General features: G+C 43.4%; 1 protein-coding gene across 2 annotated transcripts in view; it reads right to left on the minus strand.

Annotated features, from left to right (window-relative positions):
- scube1 (signal peptide, CUB domain, EGF-like 1) overlaps positions 1-20,362 on the minus strand; it is a 140,626-nt gene that overhangs the window by 95,675 nt on the left and 24,589 nt on the right. For both annotated transcript variants that reach the window (XM_069192888.1, XM_069192887.1), the window contains exon 4: positions 3,525-3,659. In XM_069192888.1, the coding sequence (XP_069048989.1) occupies positions 3,525-3,659 (135 nt within the window). The remainder of the gene's footprint in view (positions 1-3,524; positions 3,660-20,362) is intronic.

Genomic DNA, 20,362 nt, shown 5'->3' on the forward strand with positions numbered 1-20,362 from the left:
AGACTTACTCAGTGAAGGGAAATAACTGCCAAACAGCCGTGTGCATTGAGAGGGAGATCTCTGGCTGCGTGTCTGTGGACACTCTGTGGGGCTCTGTGCCCTGCTCACTGTTCACACTGCTGCACGTTAACCCTTCTGCCTCTGGACAAATCAGGTCTCTCTGCTCTCTCTGCCAATGTGTCAGGGCCCGTCAAGCTACTGAATTCTACTACAGACCCGCACTTACAAGGGACATCTCGCAGCATTCAAACGACCATGAGCAGGCTTTCTATGAAACATTGCGAATTCCAGCCCAAGACAGTCTAAGAGTCTCGAACACGAGAACATAAGATAGGTTTCAAATGAGATAAATCCACTCAGGCTGAGCTTGAAAGAAATCGTGGTCTCATCATGGACCAGGTGGCAGGGTAATCAGTTCCATACCCCCACATCCCTTTGTGTGAAGTTCCTACTTCTGTCCTCTTGTTTCATGAGTCACTGACTAATAAAATGCCTTTTAGGATAATGTTCCAGATTAGTATGAATGGATGAACCAATACTGGGCTTCAGTCATAACTCATTCACCATGTCGCCCAGAATCACAAAGATGGCCGTTATATTTCTCCTGGCAAATTTTGTCATTGAGACAAAAAATTCATCAATGTTTGCAAGGAGACATTTGGATTTTATACCAGGTAACACCAGGGTGGATTTTAAATAAAAAACATTTATTGATCACAAGCACAAGGCTTTCAGTGTTCAGCAGTGTGACCCAAGCTACAAGCACTAGAAACTGTCCCACCAGTCAGTTAATGTACGAAGGTTCAAAAGGGAAGACACAAAGAACAGATAGTGGAAAATCAAAGGAAAAGGAAATTCAATGCTTCCCAGACTTATTTATGATGACTAGGTCAAGGACTTGTTATGTTCATTGTTCTCAAAGACCAGTCCCTTTGAGACCCAAGAGAAAGGGAGGAGAAAACTCTTTGAAGGGGCATTTTGAAGTTGACCCAGGGTCCACTGTCAATGAGATTATGTACAATTTTATCCACACAGCCCGCCATCAGAGATAAGCTTGGAACTGTCAAGAACAGTTCTTTCCGGGCCCTATGCAGACGACACGATCCGGAATTGTGAAGAAACACTGGGGAAAAAGTCATGCAGGAAAGGGTATGGAGACAGGGGGCGTGTCCAAGGGGTGCAGGTGTCCAGGGAGAGTGAATCCGGGGCGAACAATCCATGAGAAAATCCAAACGGGTATCCAAGACAGAAGGTAGAGTCCAAGGCCAGGGGATCCATCCAGGGAATAAAATCATGAACCGGGTCGGGACTGGCGGGCCGGGGAATCAGGAACAGAAAGTTAAAATCATAACGGAGCCAGACGCAGCAGGACCCCGGGCTCTCACGAAGTGGAATTCAATGAGGAACCAGGAGTGAGGTCTGCGTCTGGCTTTTAAGGTGGAATGGAAATAAGAAACAGGTGCAGGTAATGGGGCAGAACAAGGAAGGGCTGGAGTGCCCTTAAGAGGAGGAGTAGCGATCGTGACAGGAACTCTCCCAACACTCAAGGTGGTGATGGAAATTAAAATGAATAAACTTTATGCAAATGAAGAGCAATAAAAAAGCTGAAGCTGATGGAAAAGTTTTAAGTGCAGTGAACAGGAACAACACACCATGCTCAGCAGTCAAGACATAATCCTGAATGAGTGTGAGGCTGCCATGATTGTGAAAATCTTCAAGAAAGAGGAAAAAAACCCGCTGAGCAAAATACAGGGCAATTTCTCAGCTGTCCACCACTGGCAAGCTCACGAGAAGGATTCTTCTGGATCGTCACATCCATTACTGTACAGGTTTTAAACACGGACAACATACAGAAGATATTTTAAAGACCTGAAGTCATATTAAGAGTGTTGCTAGCAGAAGGTTTTACACATTCAGTTGTAGGAACTGTGCACCGACATCAGTGCTCTCTTCCAGGCTTGAGCCAAAGGCTTTGAGGCTCTAATCAGATCTGTCAAGCAGGCCACATCATCCTGATGTCAGACTCCAGGCCTCCAAAGAAAGTTCTGTTGTCCCAGCTCATCCAGAGCAATTGCACAAGAGGAAGCCAGGAGAAGGTATTGACATGTGGTAGAAGGACACATGAGGAAATGCAAAAACAATATCATCACCTGGGAGATTATGGGCCTTGAGCAAAACAGATGGAGGTAGAACATCTGGGAACGACAGAGATCCAAAGGAGTGAGGATGAGGAAGCAAAGTGAGAGAATCAAGGATAGCATACCTTCACTGGTTTGCCACGCATGTGACCAGGTGTCTCCTGAGACCACACCTGCCCAAGCTGCCAAGGAGAGTGCACATCCCATATTAATCTCATCCATAACCTCTGGGCTCAAGGGAGACAATCTACCTCGGCCATGAAAATGACTTGAATGTCTATAACGCAACCTTTAGATTGAAAAATTTGTCTGCATAAAAGTCGAGCTTCCTCCTAGATGAAATGTGTGAAGACACGAGAAATGTAAATACAGGTTCCCATGAGCTCAGTGCTCTTCAGGAATTACAGCAACAACAAACAAACAGGCAACCGGTTCAAGGCTTGGAAATCTGGGCTGAGGCTAGAAGCTGCAGCCTGCTGGCTATTCAGTGACTATTCCCACAGCAAAAGCTTGACAAGTCAAGAATCCCAGATAATTACTCAGGGGTGCTTTCTGAAGTCACACTGTGACAGAGAAATTACTGTAGGTTTATGGGTTCAAACAACAAATATATAAATATATTTGGATTTGTGTTTCACTGCTGTAAAACTAATTTTCTTGCTGAAACCTGAAGGCTAATTCATCTTCCTCTGCGGTGATATGAAGAAGGTGCGCCAGAAAGATTAAACCTCACTGTGCCTGACATCTTGGAAATGTAAAACATCAGTCAACGTCAATAAAGTGCAATTCAATTTAATTTGATTTAAAGGGAAAGAAAGATCTTCAATGGGAGACATTCGTGACTTGACATGACAGGCCTACTTCAGAACTGAGAGTCAATGACTGAACTTCGGCCCTTTCGGCTTCAAACTGAAAGGAGCATGTGGACAGCGGAGTCGATCAGGGCCCTCAGGCCCTGAGAAGGAATTGCAAATCCAAGTGCAGGACAAAAGACAAGAACACGTACTGTAATATTGCAGTTGAGGAGAATAAAAGAGCAGGACCTGCTCACAGTCTCTCAGGGGCTGCTCTCACTCCAACCAGAGCCAAGACGTGCTCACATGAGGGAATAATGTGAGTACCTTGGATCATTTCAACACAGCTCCATAGGAATGTCACCATTTAAACACATGCTAAAGCACATTTGGCCAGCTTCAAGATCTCACGACAGGACTGTCTTTGGACACCTTGCCCAAAATGCAGTTTTTTTCATTCATAAAATACTTTATTGGAGTCACTAATAAACATTATTTGTGGAGAATATTCATGAACCCCCCCCCTTTCCCCTGGATTCAGCTCCTGTCTTTGTGTCCAACAGGCCTGGGGGCGCTGGGGGGTGTGACTCACCATCAGAGCGGTGGATGCAGGTGTGCTGGTTGTCGCTCAGGAAGAAGCCCTCCTTGCACAAGCACTCGTAGCTCCCCATGGTGTTCACACAGATCTGCTGGCATCCGCCATTGTTGTCCTGACACTCGTCCTCATCTGAAAGACACAGCACACGCGTCCAGTCACAGGGCAGAGGGGGGCTCTAACAAGCAATCACGCATCCGGCAAAAGCATGTGGCACAGACCTTCCACCAACAGTGCAGACAGCTACAGCACAAGCTCAGCTTGATCTACAGCCTGTTTCTGTCCTTGTCTAGCACATCAATGACAGCTACTATCATTACTGCTGCTAGAATATATATCCTTATTAACTAGGAACAGAGAACAAATCAATGCACTGGACCTGTCAACACAGAAGCTGTTAGACTACACATGCACCTAGCTAAAATGCAGTTTCTGACAGGGTTGTAATATCATTCACTGAAAGCCCGACCTGCAGTACCTGTTGAAAGAGATGAAACAATTGGAGAAAAAAAACCCACCATCCATTTGTCTCTTTGGCTACCAAAAAGACATGTTATCAGACAAGATCAAACACTGTATCCCATGCAGTGCACACTGGGACACGTTTTTATGAGCCTGGCAGATTTTGTTGAAAGCACAGTAAATCTGGGGGCCCCTATAACAGCAAGGCTCTGAAAACCTAATACCGTTCATTAACTTTAATAGAGGTGCTGACTGCCTTGGCCTGGGACAGATTTCCACTGGTGTAAGAACCAGAGGAATGCTCTCCTCGTGGTGGCGATGTGGTCACTTGCTAATAAGCATTTAATTAAATATTGTATTCACATTCATAAGTGCACAAAACCAGCCCTGTAGACACCATTCAGCTTGTGCGTAGAATTTTACTAAAATAAAGGCTACATCCTGGTTATATTTTAAGATTTTTTTTTTAAACAAAAGCCACATACCCTCTCCTTCATACAAGACACTGCTGATACACCAATATGCTTTACAAAGACTACACCTGTCCACTGTTACACATTGGGGCCTATTCAAATCCTGCAATAACTCTGGATGCCCACCCTCGTCATGACTTTCAAAGAAATCCGTGTCCTAGGAGCAGCTGAGAGATTTACTCCGAGACCTTCTGCGTTTAATTTTTTAGAGAGCTATGGACAGACCAGATGCACAAGCCTGATTGCAAGTTGCGGTTTTAAAAAGATGCAGTAGGGCAAAGGTGAGTTCTGAGTTCCTGTGCTTCTGTTTCAGCTAAAGAGGCTGAGAAGATCCCCCTCAAACACATGTGTGTGCAGCTGCAGGTCTGGACTGCCGACAGTCACCGCAATCACCTGTGTGAGACTCTTTCTGCGATGTGACTGTCTTGCACCAATGAGGAAGACTAGTTCTTACTTGAGGAGCATCCATCCATATTCAAGCCTCTGTATCCAGTAGCCTGTCCCAGCAAGCAATGGGTGCAAGACAGGGTACACCCTGGACAGGACGCCGGTCCATCACAGAGCACACAGACACAGACGCACTCACACCAGGGCCAGTTTTCCCACGAACACAAAGAGAACATACAGACTCCACGCAGATAGCAACCCAGCACAATGGCCACCACTGCACCACCGTGCTGACTTACTTGAGGAACAGTTTGCTCCATTTAGAATGAACGCATCCCTCCTCAAACTGCACTGTGCTACCTCCCCATCTGTGAAAAATTACCTTTGACTTGGAAAATAAGTTCAGTTGACATCACATGTGCCTATCTTCACAGGACCCACTAAACTGCACAAATAACACACCAGGAAAGTCTGACAACAAAAAAAACCTGTCTGTAAATCAACATTTCAAGCTTACCTCAGAAGCTGAAATGTCCTTTTATCAGAGGCATGTTTGCTTCTTGCAGAAGCAGAAGGAACACAGTAATGACATGCCACTGTCCAGGGCTGAATTCTTTCTAGTGTTCTGCTCTTTTCAAACATCACAAATGAGGGGAAGAGACCAAATGCATGACTGGTACCATAATTAAAAGTGATCTGAGCTTTGTGAGCTCATATAAAAAGAGGCCCTGAACCTTGTCTGTACCAGTCCTGTCTTTGTGATGCATCAGTGATATTTTAGGCTTGAACCCAAGCTGTTTTACGAGCTTTTAGAGTATTTCGAATTCGCTTAATATGTAGCTGTAAAATCTTTATGGCCCTTGTCACCAGGATACCAACGTAAAACAAGATATTACAAGAAAATCATTTCAAGGACAGCCATGGCCCCGCAATTCTTTGTATGGTGACCTCAGGTCCCCAATAACCCGACATCTGTGGCCTCTCAACTCTCCAGAGGAGCCAGTAGCTCAGGTCAGACAGTGGAGGAGCTTGTGGTTCGAGCTGTTGGCCTGTAACTGGAAACCTGTGAGTACAGATCCGGACTGGGGAACTGCTAGTGTTTCGTATTCAAGAGACACAACCCTTTACACAAAAGGTTGTGGGGGTCTGGATCAAGCCGCCCAGCTATGTGGTTGAAGTCAGTACTTCCAGAAAAAGTATTGATGAGATCCACTGTTCAATTACTGTAGCTATTAGCTACCCAGTAAGCTACATGGGCTGAGTGGTCCACTCTCATTTGTAATGTTCTTATGTAATAACTCTTAGTTCCATTAGGTACAGTGTGGTGAAAAAGTACAGTACACCCTCTAAAGGTTTTGCAGTTTAACATGTTTAGACATATTTGACCTGGTCCCCAAGTCCTAATAGTAGGCAAAAACTAACCTCATTTAACAAATAACACAGAAATCCTACCTTGTCATTATTATTTACTTTAAAAAATCGTCCAGAATTCAATATCTTTATGTGAAAAAGTAAATTCACCCCTTGATTCAGTACGTTGTGGCACACCTTGTCACAGCAATAACTCTTCCTTACAGAAACTCTGCAACTCTGTGAAACTGGGGGCTTTCTTGTACAGTATGTGCCTGTCTCTTTAGGTCCCACCATAGCACCTCTATGGGGTTTAGATCTGGACTTTGACTTGGCCACTCCAAGAACCTGGATTTCTGATCTTTCAGCCATTCTTTAATAGTTTGGCTCATGTGTACTTACTTTTCCACCACACTGTAAAATATTTCATTCTTATGTACACCCCATGAGAATTATATTAATGTCCACAGATACAGTCCAACAAGTCAAGGCAGAGACACCAGGAACTATGTACATAAACTTCAGATTGCAGTGCTTATTCAAGCAGACACATTTTACCAGCTCTAACATGGTGAGAGCTCTATACCAGAAGGATAAAACACTGCTCCTGAGGTGATTAGTGCTTCCTGATTTACAGCAATGACCTCGATTCTGGGATAGTGAACATCAAGAAAGATAAACATCATAAACAAAGAAGACAGTACAGCAGTGTATCAGCAGGCAAGAGAGTTACTTCAGATTACTTGAGAGAAATATTGCAACAGGGATGAAAGATTCCCTGAGTATGTTACTGTTACTCCCAGAGACACAGAAGTGTCTCCCAGATAGGAGTAGTGTAAATTCACAATGGACAGGGTATGACACACACTCCGTAATGCTTGTAGCCTTCATTGCAAACCTGTGTTTATTTACTGTAGGTGGATTTGATTTGCCCTGCTGATCTTGCTGCTTGCCTTAACTAATCTTCCCAACCTATTACTAATAAGGGTATTGATGTTTCCAAACCCACATGTGAGACAGTATGTGTAACAGCAGGGAAGACCTCAACAGGAGGATGAGAAAACACCGTGGAAGCTGCCAGCGAAATATAAAAAGATTTAGACCGGATCTGGAAGTGGTCAACACCTGGTGGATGACATTCAACAAAAACAAGTGTAGGGTGTTGTATGTAGCAATAACAAACTAGAAATACTGTAGAACCCAGGAAACACTGAGGCTGAAAAAGCTACTTATGAAAAACACTTAGCTGTTAATGTTGAAACATCATTTTCATCTTCTCGATTTCTCAACACTGCGAAGAAGCAATAAAAATACGAACAGAATTTTACGATGTACTGTACGATATAGAGCGTAAATCACAGAATTGCTCAGCTATGCTTCATTTAGAATAGCGTGTACAATTTTGGTCAGCACTTTACAAAAAAACAAGAGCAACCAGGTTTAAAACAAATGCCCTACACTGACAGGCTGTAGGAACCGAACCTTTAAAGCCCTGAACAGGGAAGATTACTAGGAGTCCAGACACAAGGAGACACTGACCTGTCAACATAGTGAACTTCTTCAGAAAAAAGACAGAAGAAGGGAAGAGCACAGAGGCCTCTGGAACAAACTGCACAACCACCGTGTTGAAGCCCATACCTTGACAGTGATCAAGAAATGACTGGATGAGAACCATTAGCTGCTAAAAATCCAATGAACTGGATGAGCCGAATAGCCGGCCCTCATTTGTCACTGGCTTCCAATTACTTCTCTGTACGAAACGCAGCAGAAGTGAGTCACTAGAAGAATTCACTGCAGTATCAGTGGAAAACTGTACTTCCAGGGGCAAAAGTGGGAGGGGGGCATTATACTAGGAAGCATATACAAGGGAAAATCCCCGATTTCACTATCCACAGAGATTATGGACATTCTTATGCTGAACGCCACACTCACTGTAATTAAATGCCTCCCGTTCTCAGTTTTAAAAGCACTTCCATGTTCTTCCAGGGACAAAAGTGAAGCTTTGGGAGGGGGCATTGTGGTTCATGTTTCACTGTTGGTTGTGAAGACGTCCTCAGTGCCCTGTACAAAGCCCTTGGGCGTTTTGAAGACTTGACCCAATATGGCTGGGCAGCTGGCTGTATTTCATCAGGAGGAAAAAAACACTCAGATTATTCTTCTCTAAAAATGCTGCCATCAGAGGTACTATCCCAAACTATCCCAAACACTGCTCCCAAAAAGACTACCTTGTTTAACAGGAATAGAGCACATTCAAGAGCAAACACTAAGAACTCACGACTCTGATTTTATTATTAATCCATACATAATATATGCACAGGCACACAACGTGCTTTCGAAAAAGGTTAAAATTATGTATACTAAATGTGCTTAACAGTAGTTGGTGTGGAGCCTAAGGCAGAAAATGGTAATTTGTGACATGGAGGCTTTGTTGTGATTGGATACAATCTGTCATTTAACCACCTTTAAAAAAGAAAGACTTCTAAACACCACAATTAAGCATTTATAATGTTAAAATAAGCACAGATTCCAGAGCATGGCCTTTGCTACTGACGAGGCAGCTCTTGAGCTCAGGGCTTCTGAAACAACAGAGATGGGCAGGCCCGCTCTCTGGTGTGTTTCCTGAGCCAGGAATCCCAGTGGCTGTGGCCCCAGCACAGCGCATGGATCCAGAGTCAGAGGGAACATTAAAAAGTGCTGAGGGTCATGACCCTGTCTGCTGAGAGTGCAGTAGGGCTGTCATTCCCACTCCATTCAAAGAGACAAGTTCCATGTCCTCCAGTAATTCCTGCCAGGAGCAGCGAGCAAACACCAAGATCGTTACCGGGAGAAATGAGCCTTTAAAAAGCCCTGCTCTTGGAGAACACAGCATGTTTCAATTACTACGGCTACAGCCACGCTTCTTTTCCTGTCAGATCATTTAGTGGGAGAGTGTCACGAAATACAATGAGGCAACAGTGAATTATTCCCATTTCCAGTGGATTTTAGTTAGACGCTGTATGGTTGCAGTGACTGCAGCTGCAGCCCTGGACAAGTGTATGAATTCTCACTGGACAATACAGGGCAAAGAAGTATCGCTGTACTGCAGATACGCCTTCTCCCTGAACAGGCCTTCTGGGTTTAGTATGGGCCATTCACAGGCAGGCTTTAAGAAAAGTTACTTCTTTCTACATCGGCATCCTGTTTCCCAGAATCCCAAACTTTTAAATGTATAGCTGGTTTACACTACTGTAAGTGCATAACTTTGACCTGAAATTTAAGCAAGCGATAAAAGTACTGTTGATTCCAATGCCACACGTTTCTCCAAACACCTCGACGCTCAGATATGATAAAGGGAAGTTTGCGGTGAACTTCAACCAGGGTTGAGTTTTTTGGAAGGGCTGGTAGATAGGGTGAGGATGTCTTTATACAGCACTGCCTCTCTTAACGTCACACTGCAGGAACTCCTTGACATGCCATAATGTGAAGTTCCTCATGATAGATCGTTAAGTTACAAAACTGGCTAAAGTTCTTTCTTTCGACAACATCACACAGGTGCAGTGGCAGAAGCAGAGTTCATTCCATTAATGAAAAATAAAACAAAATTTTCAGCTCCAGAGCCTTCTTCGGGTGCACACACACCTGAAAGTGTGAAATTAACCTTGACTTGCCCCTTTGCAGCTCGCACAACCTCATAACTCTCCACTCAAACCCCTGCAGCGACAACATCCCTTTGAGGCGACAAAAAGACACAAGGCCTCTCACAACTGTTGATAGTGCCTTCATTTTCCCCTCATGTCAAAACAAAACAGAAGTGTAAGACTTAAAACCCTGCAAGACTCGACTGGAACACCTTTGTGTTGTTTGGTTAAACTTGTGCAAAGCTTTATTTGCACAGATGAAGCATGGTGGAAATGTAGTTGATTGGGAGGTGTGTGCTGGCACCCATAGGCTTTTGTCCTTTTCTCTGAAGCTTCTCAAGTCTGTTATTTTAAAAATCAATCTGAGGTTTTCAGTGTCCCTAAAGCATCATAATACACGCATGTAGAGAGAACAGATAAATGAACCGTCGCTGTGCAGAAGGTTCAGAATTCTCAGAGTTCCGCCCTCGTGGGGGGGCTGTGGAGAAGGCCGTGTCTCCTGCGCCTCTTCCAGCTGTCAATCAGGCCGGTTGCCGGGGAAACGCAATGCAACAGGAAGCTTGCTTCACCTGTGAGTGATCACATCCCCCCCTGCCTCCCGGTGAAGCAGACTATTTAAAGCTCTGACCAAGCAGTGCTTTAAACTCTCTCGGCCCTGCTCTGTCTTGACACAAGGTTCCTTGTGTTCTGTTTGGCTACATGGCCAAACCTGGGCTTTTGGTTATTCCCTCATACCTTCACTGTGTCCCTCCAGGACATGTTCCTTTAGCCAGTTGACTACGATTCTGGACTGTGCTCTGCCTGTTCTCTATGCCCACTTACTATACCTCACCTGTTCCAGCTCTAGGACTCATCCTTCGAACCCAGGACCACTACTACAGAGGTCACATGAAAATTAAGTCAAATTCCCAATACCTGATATTCTCATACTATTACCAAACCACTCAAGCTAACATGAAAGAAGCAAATTTGAAGAAGACAATACCAAATCACTAGAGTGTAGCAAAACACATTGTGACCTTTAAATTGTATCTATGCTTTAAAATAAAAAGGCTATCCCAGGTGAAAAGAAAAAGTTTTTTTTGCGTCTTTGCAGCCAGAAGAAATAGATCTAATTTTCGTGACTGGATCTGCTGTGTTCAGAACTCTGAATGGCCTCCTGAGTGACTCAACTGATTATGGGAGCACGGGTTCGAACCTGGGGCATGTCACTAGCTGATAGTGAGCAGGATTCCCCGAATGCAGCGCTGCTCAGACAGTGGCGGGCGTGGAGAGGTTAGTTGACCAGGATTCGATCACACTCTTGCAGGTTCAGAGCCACAAGGTTCCTCTCTGAAGACATCAGCAAACTCCGCTTTGGCAAAAACCCCGGTCTCTTGGTGAGAAGTAGTTAAGTTTCATGTTTAGCCAGAATTCGTCTGTCTGAGTATCGGGGAGTGATGGCAGTTCAATGAGCACTGTTACGTTAACAAGAAGACCTTAGAAGTGACCGAGGACACAGAGCACAGCACCACTGGGTCCTGTCTCTGGCAGAAAGAGCAAGTTATGCTCTATCAGTATAGCAGCACTGAAACTCTGAACACGGAGGATCTCCAGACACACAGACCAAAGCTCAATATCCACTACAGACAGTATATCCAAGAACAGAATCCACAGAGCAGTAAAAGTCCACTGCAAATCATACAGTTATTATTGCTGTGATCACATACATTAGGATAACAAATTGTATTCACATGCAACAACTATTTCACCTATCCATTTTCTAAACCACTTTATCCAGTACAGGGCCACAGGGGAGCAGGGAGGCTGTGGTTTTAAAAAGATGCAGTAGGGCAAAGGTGAGTTCTGAGTTCCTGTGCTTCTGTTTCAGCTAAAGAGGCTGAGAAGATCCCCCTCAAACACATGTGTGTGCAGCTGCAGGTCTGGACTGCCGACAGAGTCACCGCAATCACCTGTGTGCGACTCTTTCTGCGATGTGACTGTCTTGCACCAATGAGGAAGACTAGTTCTTACTTGAGGAGCATCCATCCATATTCGAGCCTCTGTATCCAGTAGCCTGTCCCAGCAAGCAATGGGTGCAAGACAGGGTACACCCTGGACAGGACGCCGGTCCATCACAGAGCACACAGACACAGACGCACTCACGCCAGGGCCAGTTTTCTCTGAAACCAATTAACCTACCAGCATGTCTTTGGACTGTGGCAGGAAACAAGAGCACCCAGAGGAAGCCTGCGTGAACACAGGGAGAACACACAGACTCCACAGAGACAGCAACGTCTGTAACTGAACCCAGAGCCCCAGCACTGCAAGGCAGCAGTGCTGACCACTTCACCACTGTGCCACCCAGAATTATTTCTGTTGTATTTAATTAAACATAACCAAATCACTACCGGAAACCCACTGATGCTGAACTGAAGCTCAGCAGGTGAGAGTTTGGATGGGAGACCTCCTGGGAAAAACTAAGGTTGCCGCTGGAAAAGGTGTTAGTGGGACCAGTAGGTGGGCGCTCACCCCACAGTCTGTGTGGGTTCTAATGCCCCAGTATAGTGATGGGGACACTATATTGTAAAAAAGTGTCCTTCAGATGAGACTTAAAAACAAGGTCCTGACTCCCCGTGGTCCTTAAAAAAACCTCAGGGCATATTTCAAAAAGAGTAGGGGTGTAACCCCGGCGTCCTGGCCAAATTTCCACACCAGTGAAGCAAGCATCTCATCTTTGAGTTTCAAGAACATATGTGATAGAGAACAGGACCATTGCAGAGACTGGCCAGTAAACATTTGCTTACATAAGGTTTTCTGGTCTAGATAAAATACTTTTCTAATGTGACTGAACAATAAAACATAAACAAACCCAAGTTTTTTGTTAGTTTTACATCTGTAGCCTGGGAGAACAGTGAAATATCCCAGAGGCAGTTAGTATCTTCTGATTGCTGCGCTTCTGCTCTATGTAAACAGACTTATCACCCCAAACCCCATTTTCAATACACATTCATCATAAGCCATTTACAGAGCCCTCTCGAAGCCTTCAGTGGGAGTCCTGTGACTGAAACACCCAATAGATTCTGATGAACAGAAGAAAGAGGTTTAAGAAAATAAACTGTAACAGCACAACAGACATTTACAGAAAAGGGACAAATTATCAACATATTGCATGCAGCTGTCTTCAGGAAAGAACAAATAAATAAAAGGCTGAATCAAAAAGAAAAGAGGAACTGTACTAGATTACTCTTTAATCAGCCCTCAGATTAGGCAATCTTAAATCAATTAGTGCTTTAACTTGTTGACATGAAGCATCTGGGAATCTATAAAACAACTTCCTACACTCCTCAAGACAGTTTTTTTTATTTTCTCCCTTTTTCTTTTATTTTTTTCTTTTCAAAGCCCAGACTCTGAGGTTTCTGGTTATCATTCCTGATGCCTATTAGAACCCACGGCCCCCTGTGTAACAAGCAGAGTGAAACACATGCTGCACGCCTAAAACAAACACAGAAAGCCAGGCTTCATACTCGGCTGCACAGGCTCCCCGTCCGCTGCTGGGAAGAGACTCCAGGCGCTCGTGTGAGGGACGCTGCACCGGTTTCGTTTAGCATGTGGGTTGTAGTGACTGCACAGGTCCTGTGGACCCAGCAGTGGGGTATTCTGCTGAGAGAGTCTGCACGTCGGCACTCACTCTGAATGGTAGTGAAACTGCGGCAGTGCTGGCCCAGACTCCACCGGCCCCCCTCCAGCACACCACCTCTGAAGGATACTGCAGTCAGGGAACCCCACCACTGCAGCCATTGAACCCCATTACTGCACCCATGGAACCCAATTACTAGGGCACCCCATTACTGCAGCCAGGGATCCCCATTTCTGCAGCCAGCAATGGAATCTGGAGGGAGGTGAGCTGTCAGTGCAACAAGTAATACAATTGAAATAAAGACTATTGTCACTCAAGACTATAGAGAGAACAAGAGATCTCAATGTCTGCCTTAGGAAGTGCCATGCTGGAGACTTAAGGGTTTCAGAGCCCTTAAGATGACAAATGACAATTTAAAGGAGCTAAATGTCTAATGTCAGCTTTCGAGCGTTCATGATTTATTTTAACGGAAAAGGTTAGCGTGTTTTGTTTTCAACAGAACTTGGAACTGATTAACTAGTCTGGAATATTCAAAACGGTTTTTACAAGTCCCTACGGTATACCAGATATAAATCTGTACATCAGCAAGAAACGAATTGTGTGACAATAAGAGCACTATATCTCTATCAGATAACGAGCTGTATCCAACCAAGCAGAAGCCACTGTTGAAGAAGCTCCATCAAATAAGATCAAGCTTTTGACAATGTTCTGAGAAGGAGAGAAGGATGTTTATAAAGCTGTTTTCAATTATGATAACAGGTAGCGTTTCGGGAGCTGGTATCTTTGTCTTCCATGCTACAGTGCAGATCTGCCTTCAGTGTTCTGGAAATCATTAGAAAAGAAAACAGAACCTTCCGTGTCTCAGAACAGGGCAGTGAGATAGAAGCTGTTACTATCATAGCCCGAAATCCCTACAGCATCAATGTCTTTCATATCTGAGATATTCCACTATAAAGATGTCAAATAGAAATCAAGTTCATTACCTCAGAGGATAGTCTTGGACAGACTCCAGTTTGAATCAACAGCCAAGAGAGCAACTCAGAAAAAATACTGAGCCTACATGATAGGAAAAACACTGTTTAAGCGTCAAATAAGATTTGAAAATTCTCTGAGGATATACCTGGAAGGATATCATGGACACAGACCATATTCCACAGTTGGCCGTCATTTAATTTAACAAATTGCTCCTATTACAAATGATTGCTTGATGTTGACTGTGCTCATAGAAAAATGAAATTACACACATAAAAACTTATCTTCCTACATTTTTTAAAAAATCTTTTCCAGGTCCAAATTATTTCACTGCCAAATGAAATCTAAGGCAAAAGTTCATTTATTCTTCAGTAACATTGAAACCTGTGAACATTCACATAGCTCCTCAGATTTGTTTGTTTTCTAAGAATTGTACCGGAACTGAAACCTAGTACAGTACTCTTTTGAATCACTGAGGTACTCTACAGTCCAGACAGTGAAATTATTTTTAAAGCGATTCAACACTGCCAATTCGAGATTCACTTCTGTTTCTCATACAGGAGGCAGGTAAGAGATCTAAATTCTGATCACAAGAAGAAGGAATGAAGGAATTCTTGTGTGACAGGAGAGTCACACATCCGAACTGGCCTCAAACCGCTGTGCAGAGAATTATAGATTTCTATAAATTTGTGTTTTATAAGAAGGGTAAGGCAACAAGGGTCTGACTTCTCTCTCAGAAAATGTGCCTTGTTGAACCAACAAAAAGACCAATGAAAAAAATGAATTCAGCATTTAGCAAATGTGAATAGAAGAAGAATAGAAATACTGTAGAAAAAAAACATGAGCTCCTCTCTCATGTAACTAAAACACACTCTTTTGTCAGCATTTTCAGAAATAATGGAATTGCTCTCCGTGCAATTCGCAATGCTTAAACGACCAGCCCTTTTGGCTGCACACAAAAAAAACACAACCCCGGCTACCAACACTATTTCCTTGTGAAAGGATTCGTTTCCGTCAATCTTCTACAGGAAACTGGACTTCTGCTAGTAGTTCAGGACACTGAGGTCACTCTCTTAATATTTATCCACGTGTTTCACTGGAATCATTCAACGGTTTGCTAGAAGACAAAAAGTCATCCACGTTTTTCCTGGTTAGCTCTAATCGAATTCGTTTGTTCACATGAAACATTATATTTATGTGAAACGCTGGCAAGTTTCCAATGAGATCAAGCCCTGAAACACTTCATCTCAAGGGAACTTGGCCAAAGCAAAAGTCAAAAGCCTGATCTTACTGTCAGTTTCTCACACAGGCAGCGTTGTCATACTTGATAAACTGTCCAACACACACAAGCCTTCAAGTTACACTGCTCTTCCAGGCTGTGGTCATTCCCAGCAAAAACACCCTACAAAGCCCACCCTGAAGCAAACACTCAGTGCTCAACAAAACACAGTTACACCAACGGTACCAGATACCCTCAGCAGGGCCGAGTGAAATGATTCTTAAAGACTACAAAAATCTAAATAGTTAGAAGAAAAGTGTCGAAGTTTACATGGGCAAAGAATAAAGGGCCCAGCTTTACTCTACTGTCTGACTCTCAGAAACAGGGACACTTAGAGGCAGAGCTAGGTTTTAAATTGCCTTTCTATAGAATCATGTAAACTGTAAAATTAAGCATCACACCTTTACTAAATTGAGTAATGTTTCTTAATTACAGCACGAATAAAGAAAAATGCTTAACTAGATTTAGAGTGGAAATTTTCATAGTTATTATCTGTGAACACAGCTAGTGTAGATGAATCGGCTGAATTCAAACTCCTGCAGCAATAGGAAACACACTCCGAGCACGTGGAGACACAAACTGGAAAGACAGCTGCCCCCTTTAAAATCCTGGTTCCAAATATTCAATTCAATTCAATTATTTTTTATATAGCGCCTTTCACAACAAGGTTGCCACTAGGCGCTTAACAAAGCAAGTGACCAAGCATGTGAATACAGAACAGAAAAGACCAGAAGACAACAGAGGAGAGGAACCAAAAACATCTTAGTAAGGAGAAAAAAAACCTCTAGGGGTCCAAGGTCAACTGGCTGCCCAAGCCCTTTGGGCATGCTAACATTATATAATTTTTAAAAAAAAGGAAATATGAGAATGAGAAATATTTCATGAGCAGAGCTCGCTGCACTGGTGTATGAGTACGAAACTAGAGACTGAGCCAGCAGGGCAGTAAGAGGTGAGATGCCTTCATTGTAGATGAAGTGTTAAGATCATGTGATGGGTAAGGAAGTCAGACAGTGAGGAAGCAACTGCCGGTATCTGTCATCATTAAGCAACTTCATAAGAGAGAGTTTGTGTCCAAACTCTGAACGCCAGACAGCAGAGTCCCGGAGTACTGTACATGATGATTTGACAACCGAGGGGTTAAAGAGAAAGACCGAGAAGGAGACGGGCTGACACCCTCAGTTAGAACGAATCATGTGGGAGGATCGGGCAGCTCCTGCACTGGACAGAGCCTCATTTGCAAACCAGGGTGAATAAGGCTTAGAAGACTCAATTACTAACAAGATGAGCTGCTGCTAATTATCATGCTAAATCTTGTAAGAAACTTTGATGAGCAATGGTTCTCCCAAACACATTGTTAACATTGTTGAGCTGTTCGCTTGATCTAAGCAACGGCAAGATAAGCCCACAGGGTCATGAGTTGCCAATATTCATCCCAGCGGAGGTGTAATTCTTATGCAAATCTCCTTCATCACAAAGGCAATTTTAAAATCCTCTCCTATCTCACAGAGCCCATCTGAAGGCTGTCAAAAAACAAAACACTGTTAAGAACAGGTCAGAACAAAAACAGAAGGTCTGAAAAGTGTAGAATCACTCACAGCTCACTCTTCTCAGATAAATGCCCCAGGTTGTAGCACAGCATGCGAGAGCCAAATGAAGGAAGTTGCTGCTGTAACTTCAGATCATGAATTTACACCATGTTACTCCAGGCCTACTGGCAGCTCCGTCAGACTGTCACTGAGACACACTGGAGGTGAGCTCAGGGCACTGACGGAGCACCAGAAAGGAAGAATAATTTCTAAGTAAGAGTTATCTCAGATCTTGAGACACTATTCAAATATACTGGAAGTACCAAAGCAGCGAAGAAATCTACCAGGAACCTCTCAAATCATACCTTAACAAGCTCAGTGTGTGACGGGATATCACAGACAGACTGTGCTCGGGCTCAAAAAACCACACAAACCCCATCTGAGACAGAGCTGTGGTAAAGGCAAGCCCTGCCCGGGCTACCGAGCAGTGGCCGCGCATGAAGGAGGAAATGAGGCCTAATATAAATAAACGAATGTAGAGACAGGCTCTCGCGGGGGATATTCAGTATCTGAGAAAGAAGGGCCCGATCTATGTCTGTTCCAATGTGTTTAAAACCCTGTGTTGGGCAAAGTGGGATCGAGAGGCTGGGGACGTGAAGCTCAGGGAACGATACTCCACCGCCAGGCATCTGGTGGCCAGACAAGCACCAAGGAGAGCAAAACAAAACAGAGAACCTGGAGGAGCACAAGTGGCATTCTTAGCTTAGGAAATTGGGTAAAAAACATTCTTATAAACCAGACTCATGCAAGTAGTTTTTGAAGTGCCTTTGTCATGTTGTATTGTGTATTTGGCATTTTCTAGAGTGTGATCACTCAAGTGATCGTAACTACTGGGACACATTTGCTTTTAGCACTGTAAATGTCAGAGTGTACAAATCTGTATTAGGCTGCGTATCCCTATGAAACAATAACTGCACGATGTCTGCAACACAACCAGCTCACCAGACTCCTTGTACAAGCGTTTGCCCAGACAGCTGCAGCTATTTTGAGTTTTTGCCCATTCTTGAGGTGTTTCAACTTCAATTATTTCTAAATTGGATTTAAATCTAAAGACTGATTAGACTTAAAGTTTAAGATTTTAAGTTTTTCCTCCTAAGGAACTTGGCTGCAATGGCCAAACATTTTGTGTCCCTGTCATGCTGCATGATGAAGTGCTGCTCCATAAGTACAAAAGGATCTTGTTTCTGAAAACTGCTGCCCTCATCAGTGACATCATCACTACCGGCCCGACCCAGGCCATGACCTCCTCCAGGCTTTACAGATGAGCTGGCATCTTCAGAGCATCTGCAGGTCCTTTCTTTCTCCTTACTTTAATCTTACACCTACTTTAGTAAAGGTTTATTGTGGTCACATCTGTCCATAAAACTTGTTCCGAATGTCTCCTGACTCATCTTTACAATTCTCAGCCAATCCTAACTTGGCCTTTCTGTTCTTGGTGCTGAGAGGGTTATATTTATTTTAATTCTGCTGCCTCAGTCTTGTGCAAACTGTGGATTCTGATACCTTTTTACCCCTGCTTTTTGGGAGTTGTTGGTGATCTCACTGACAGTTGTTTTCGAGTTTTCCTTGACAGCTCTGATAATTTTTCTGTCATCAGCTGTAGATGTTTATCTTGGCCTACAAAGTCAGACTTATTGTTAATTATACTTGTGGCATCTTTCACCTTCAGTATATTTCAAATTGTTGATTTTGGTGTGCACAATTTCTGTGCTGCTGTATGATTGTATTTTGCTTTTCTTTCGCCTGTAAAAAATGTATTTAACAGAGAGTTCTTTGGTTTTCATTTTGACTTTCAAATACAGGCTCCAAACTTTGGAACTAAAGTAAGTAAGTAAGATGGGCTGATAGGATGTTCACAGCTCTTTTGTGCACATAACTACCCAAAAGCAAACACCTGTTTAACGGGAGAAAACTGTCAGCCAAAAGTCTCTTTAAAACAAACAAGTTCAACACTATCAATTAGTTTAATAGATCCTAGAAGGTGGAACTGAAATGACTTGATTAAAAATAAAATACTTAAGAGTTGTATTTATCAGTCATAATTTTCATGATTTTTTTTTTCATTTTCATGAAAAATTATGAATATCATTAGAGGTTATAGTTGGAGTTGGAGAGTTAGAATGGTGGGTAATTCCAGTCACAGCTCATTGTGGTTTTCATATCATTTCAGACCTCAGAGACTTGATTGAACCAGTCAGCGCATCAGCTGTTTTCCAGATCTTCAGCTGACACACTGAAAGGTGACTCTAACACCTATAGTAACCCAGCACTCAAAAACCAGGTTGGCTCATGCTGCCTGAAAGCCAAAGATCTGATAACTCCAACAAATACCCCCACAAGCTGGCCGGCTCTGTCTGCCGACAAGCTCACACCATGGCCATAAGTGGACACTCCAGCATGACAACATGAAACATCCAAATCGACAAAGAAGTGGCGGAGTACACACAAAATACACATCTCAGATGGCCACAGCAATCTCCAGACCTCAGTCCAATCGAACACTCGCAGATCAAACTCATAAAAGCAGCTTACAGACAGAAACCAAAGTTTCTGATGGACCAAGAGCATTTCTGCTCGTAGAATGGTCGACCCTTGATCCCTTCAGGCACACTGCACTCATAATACACTACAATTAATATCACACTGCACTCATAGTACACTACAATTAATATCACACTTGTCATTATGATGCCTACCAAAAGAGGATTTACAGTATACAATATCAACTAAAGGGTTGTGAATAAATGGAACCCTCTTGCTTTCTGAACTTTATTTATGACAAATCCAACTTTACTATTAAGGTTACAGTACATGTTTCTTTTAGTCATCTTAGAAACATGAAGGAGTACATCCAAATTTCCTTTTGCAGGATGGCTACTTTGTCCTCGTTTATCTGGGACATGGACAAACCTGGAGGGCCCTGCACGTGCGTATACACACTGCATATATCTCCAGGGAAAGAAAAACCTCAAAACAAGCTTTCCTTCCTCCTGTTGCCCCTCTCAAATGAGCTGCATTCACACAAGATTCAAAGAATAAAACTTCAAAAAGATGAACAGCTCCTGTAGGCAGCAGACAGGAGCTGGAGAG

This window comes from Lepisosteus oculatus, chromosome 7 (genome assembly GCF_040954835.1).
Source record: "Lepisosteus oculatus isolate fLepOcu1 chromosome 7, fLepOcu1.hap2, whole genome shotgun sequence".
Classification (NCBI taxonomy): domain Eukaryota; kingdom Metazoa; phylum Chordata; class Actinopteri; order Semionotiformes; family Lepisosteidae; genus Lepisosteus; species Lepisosteus oculatus.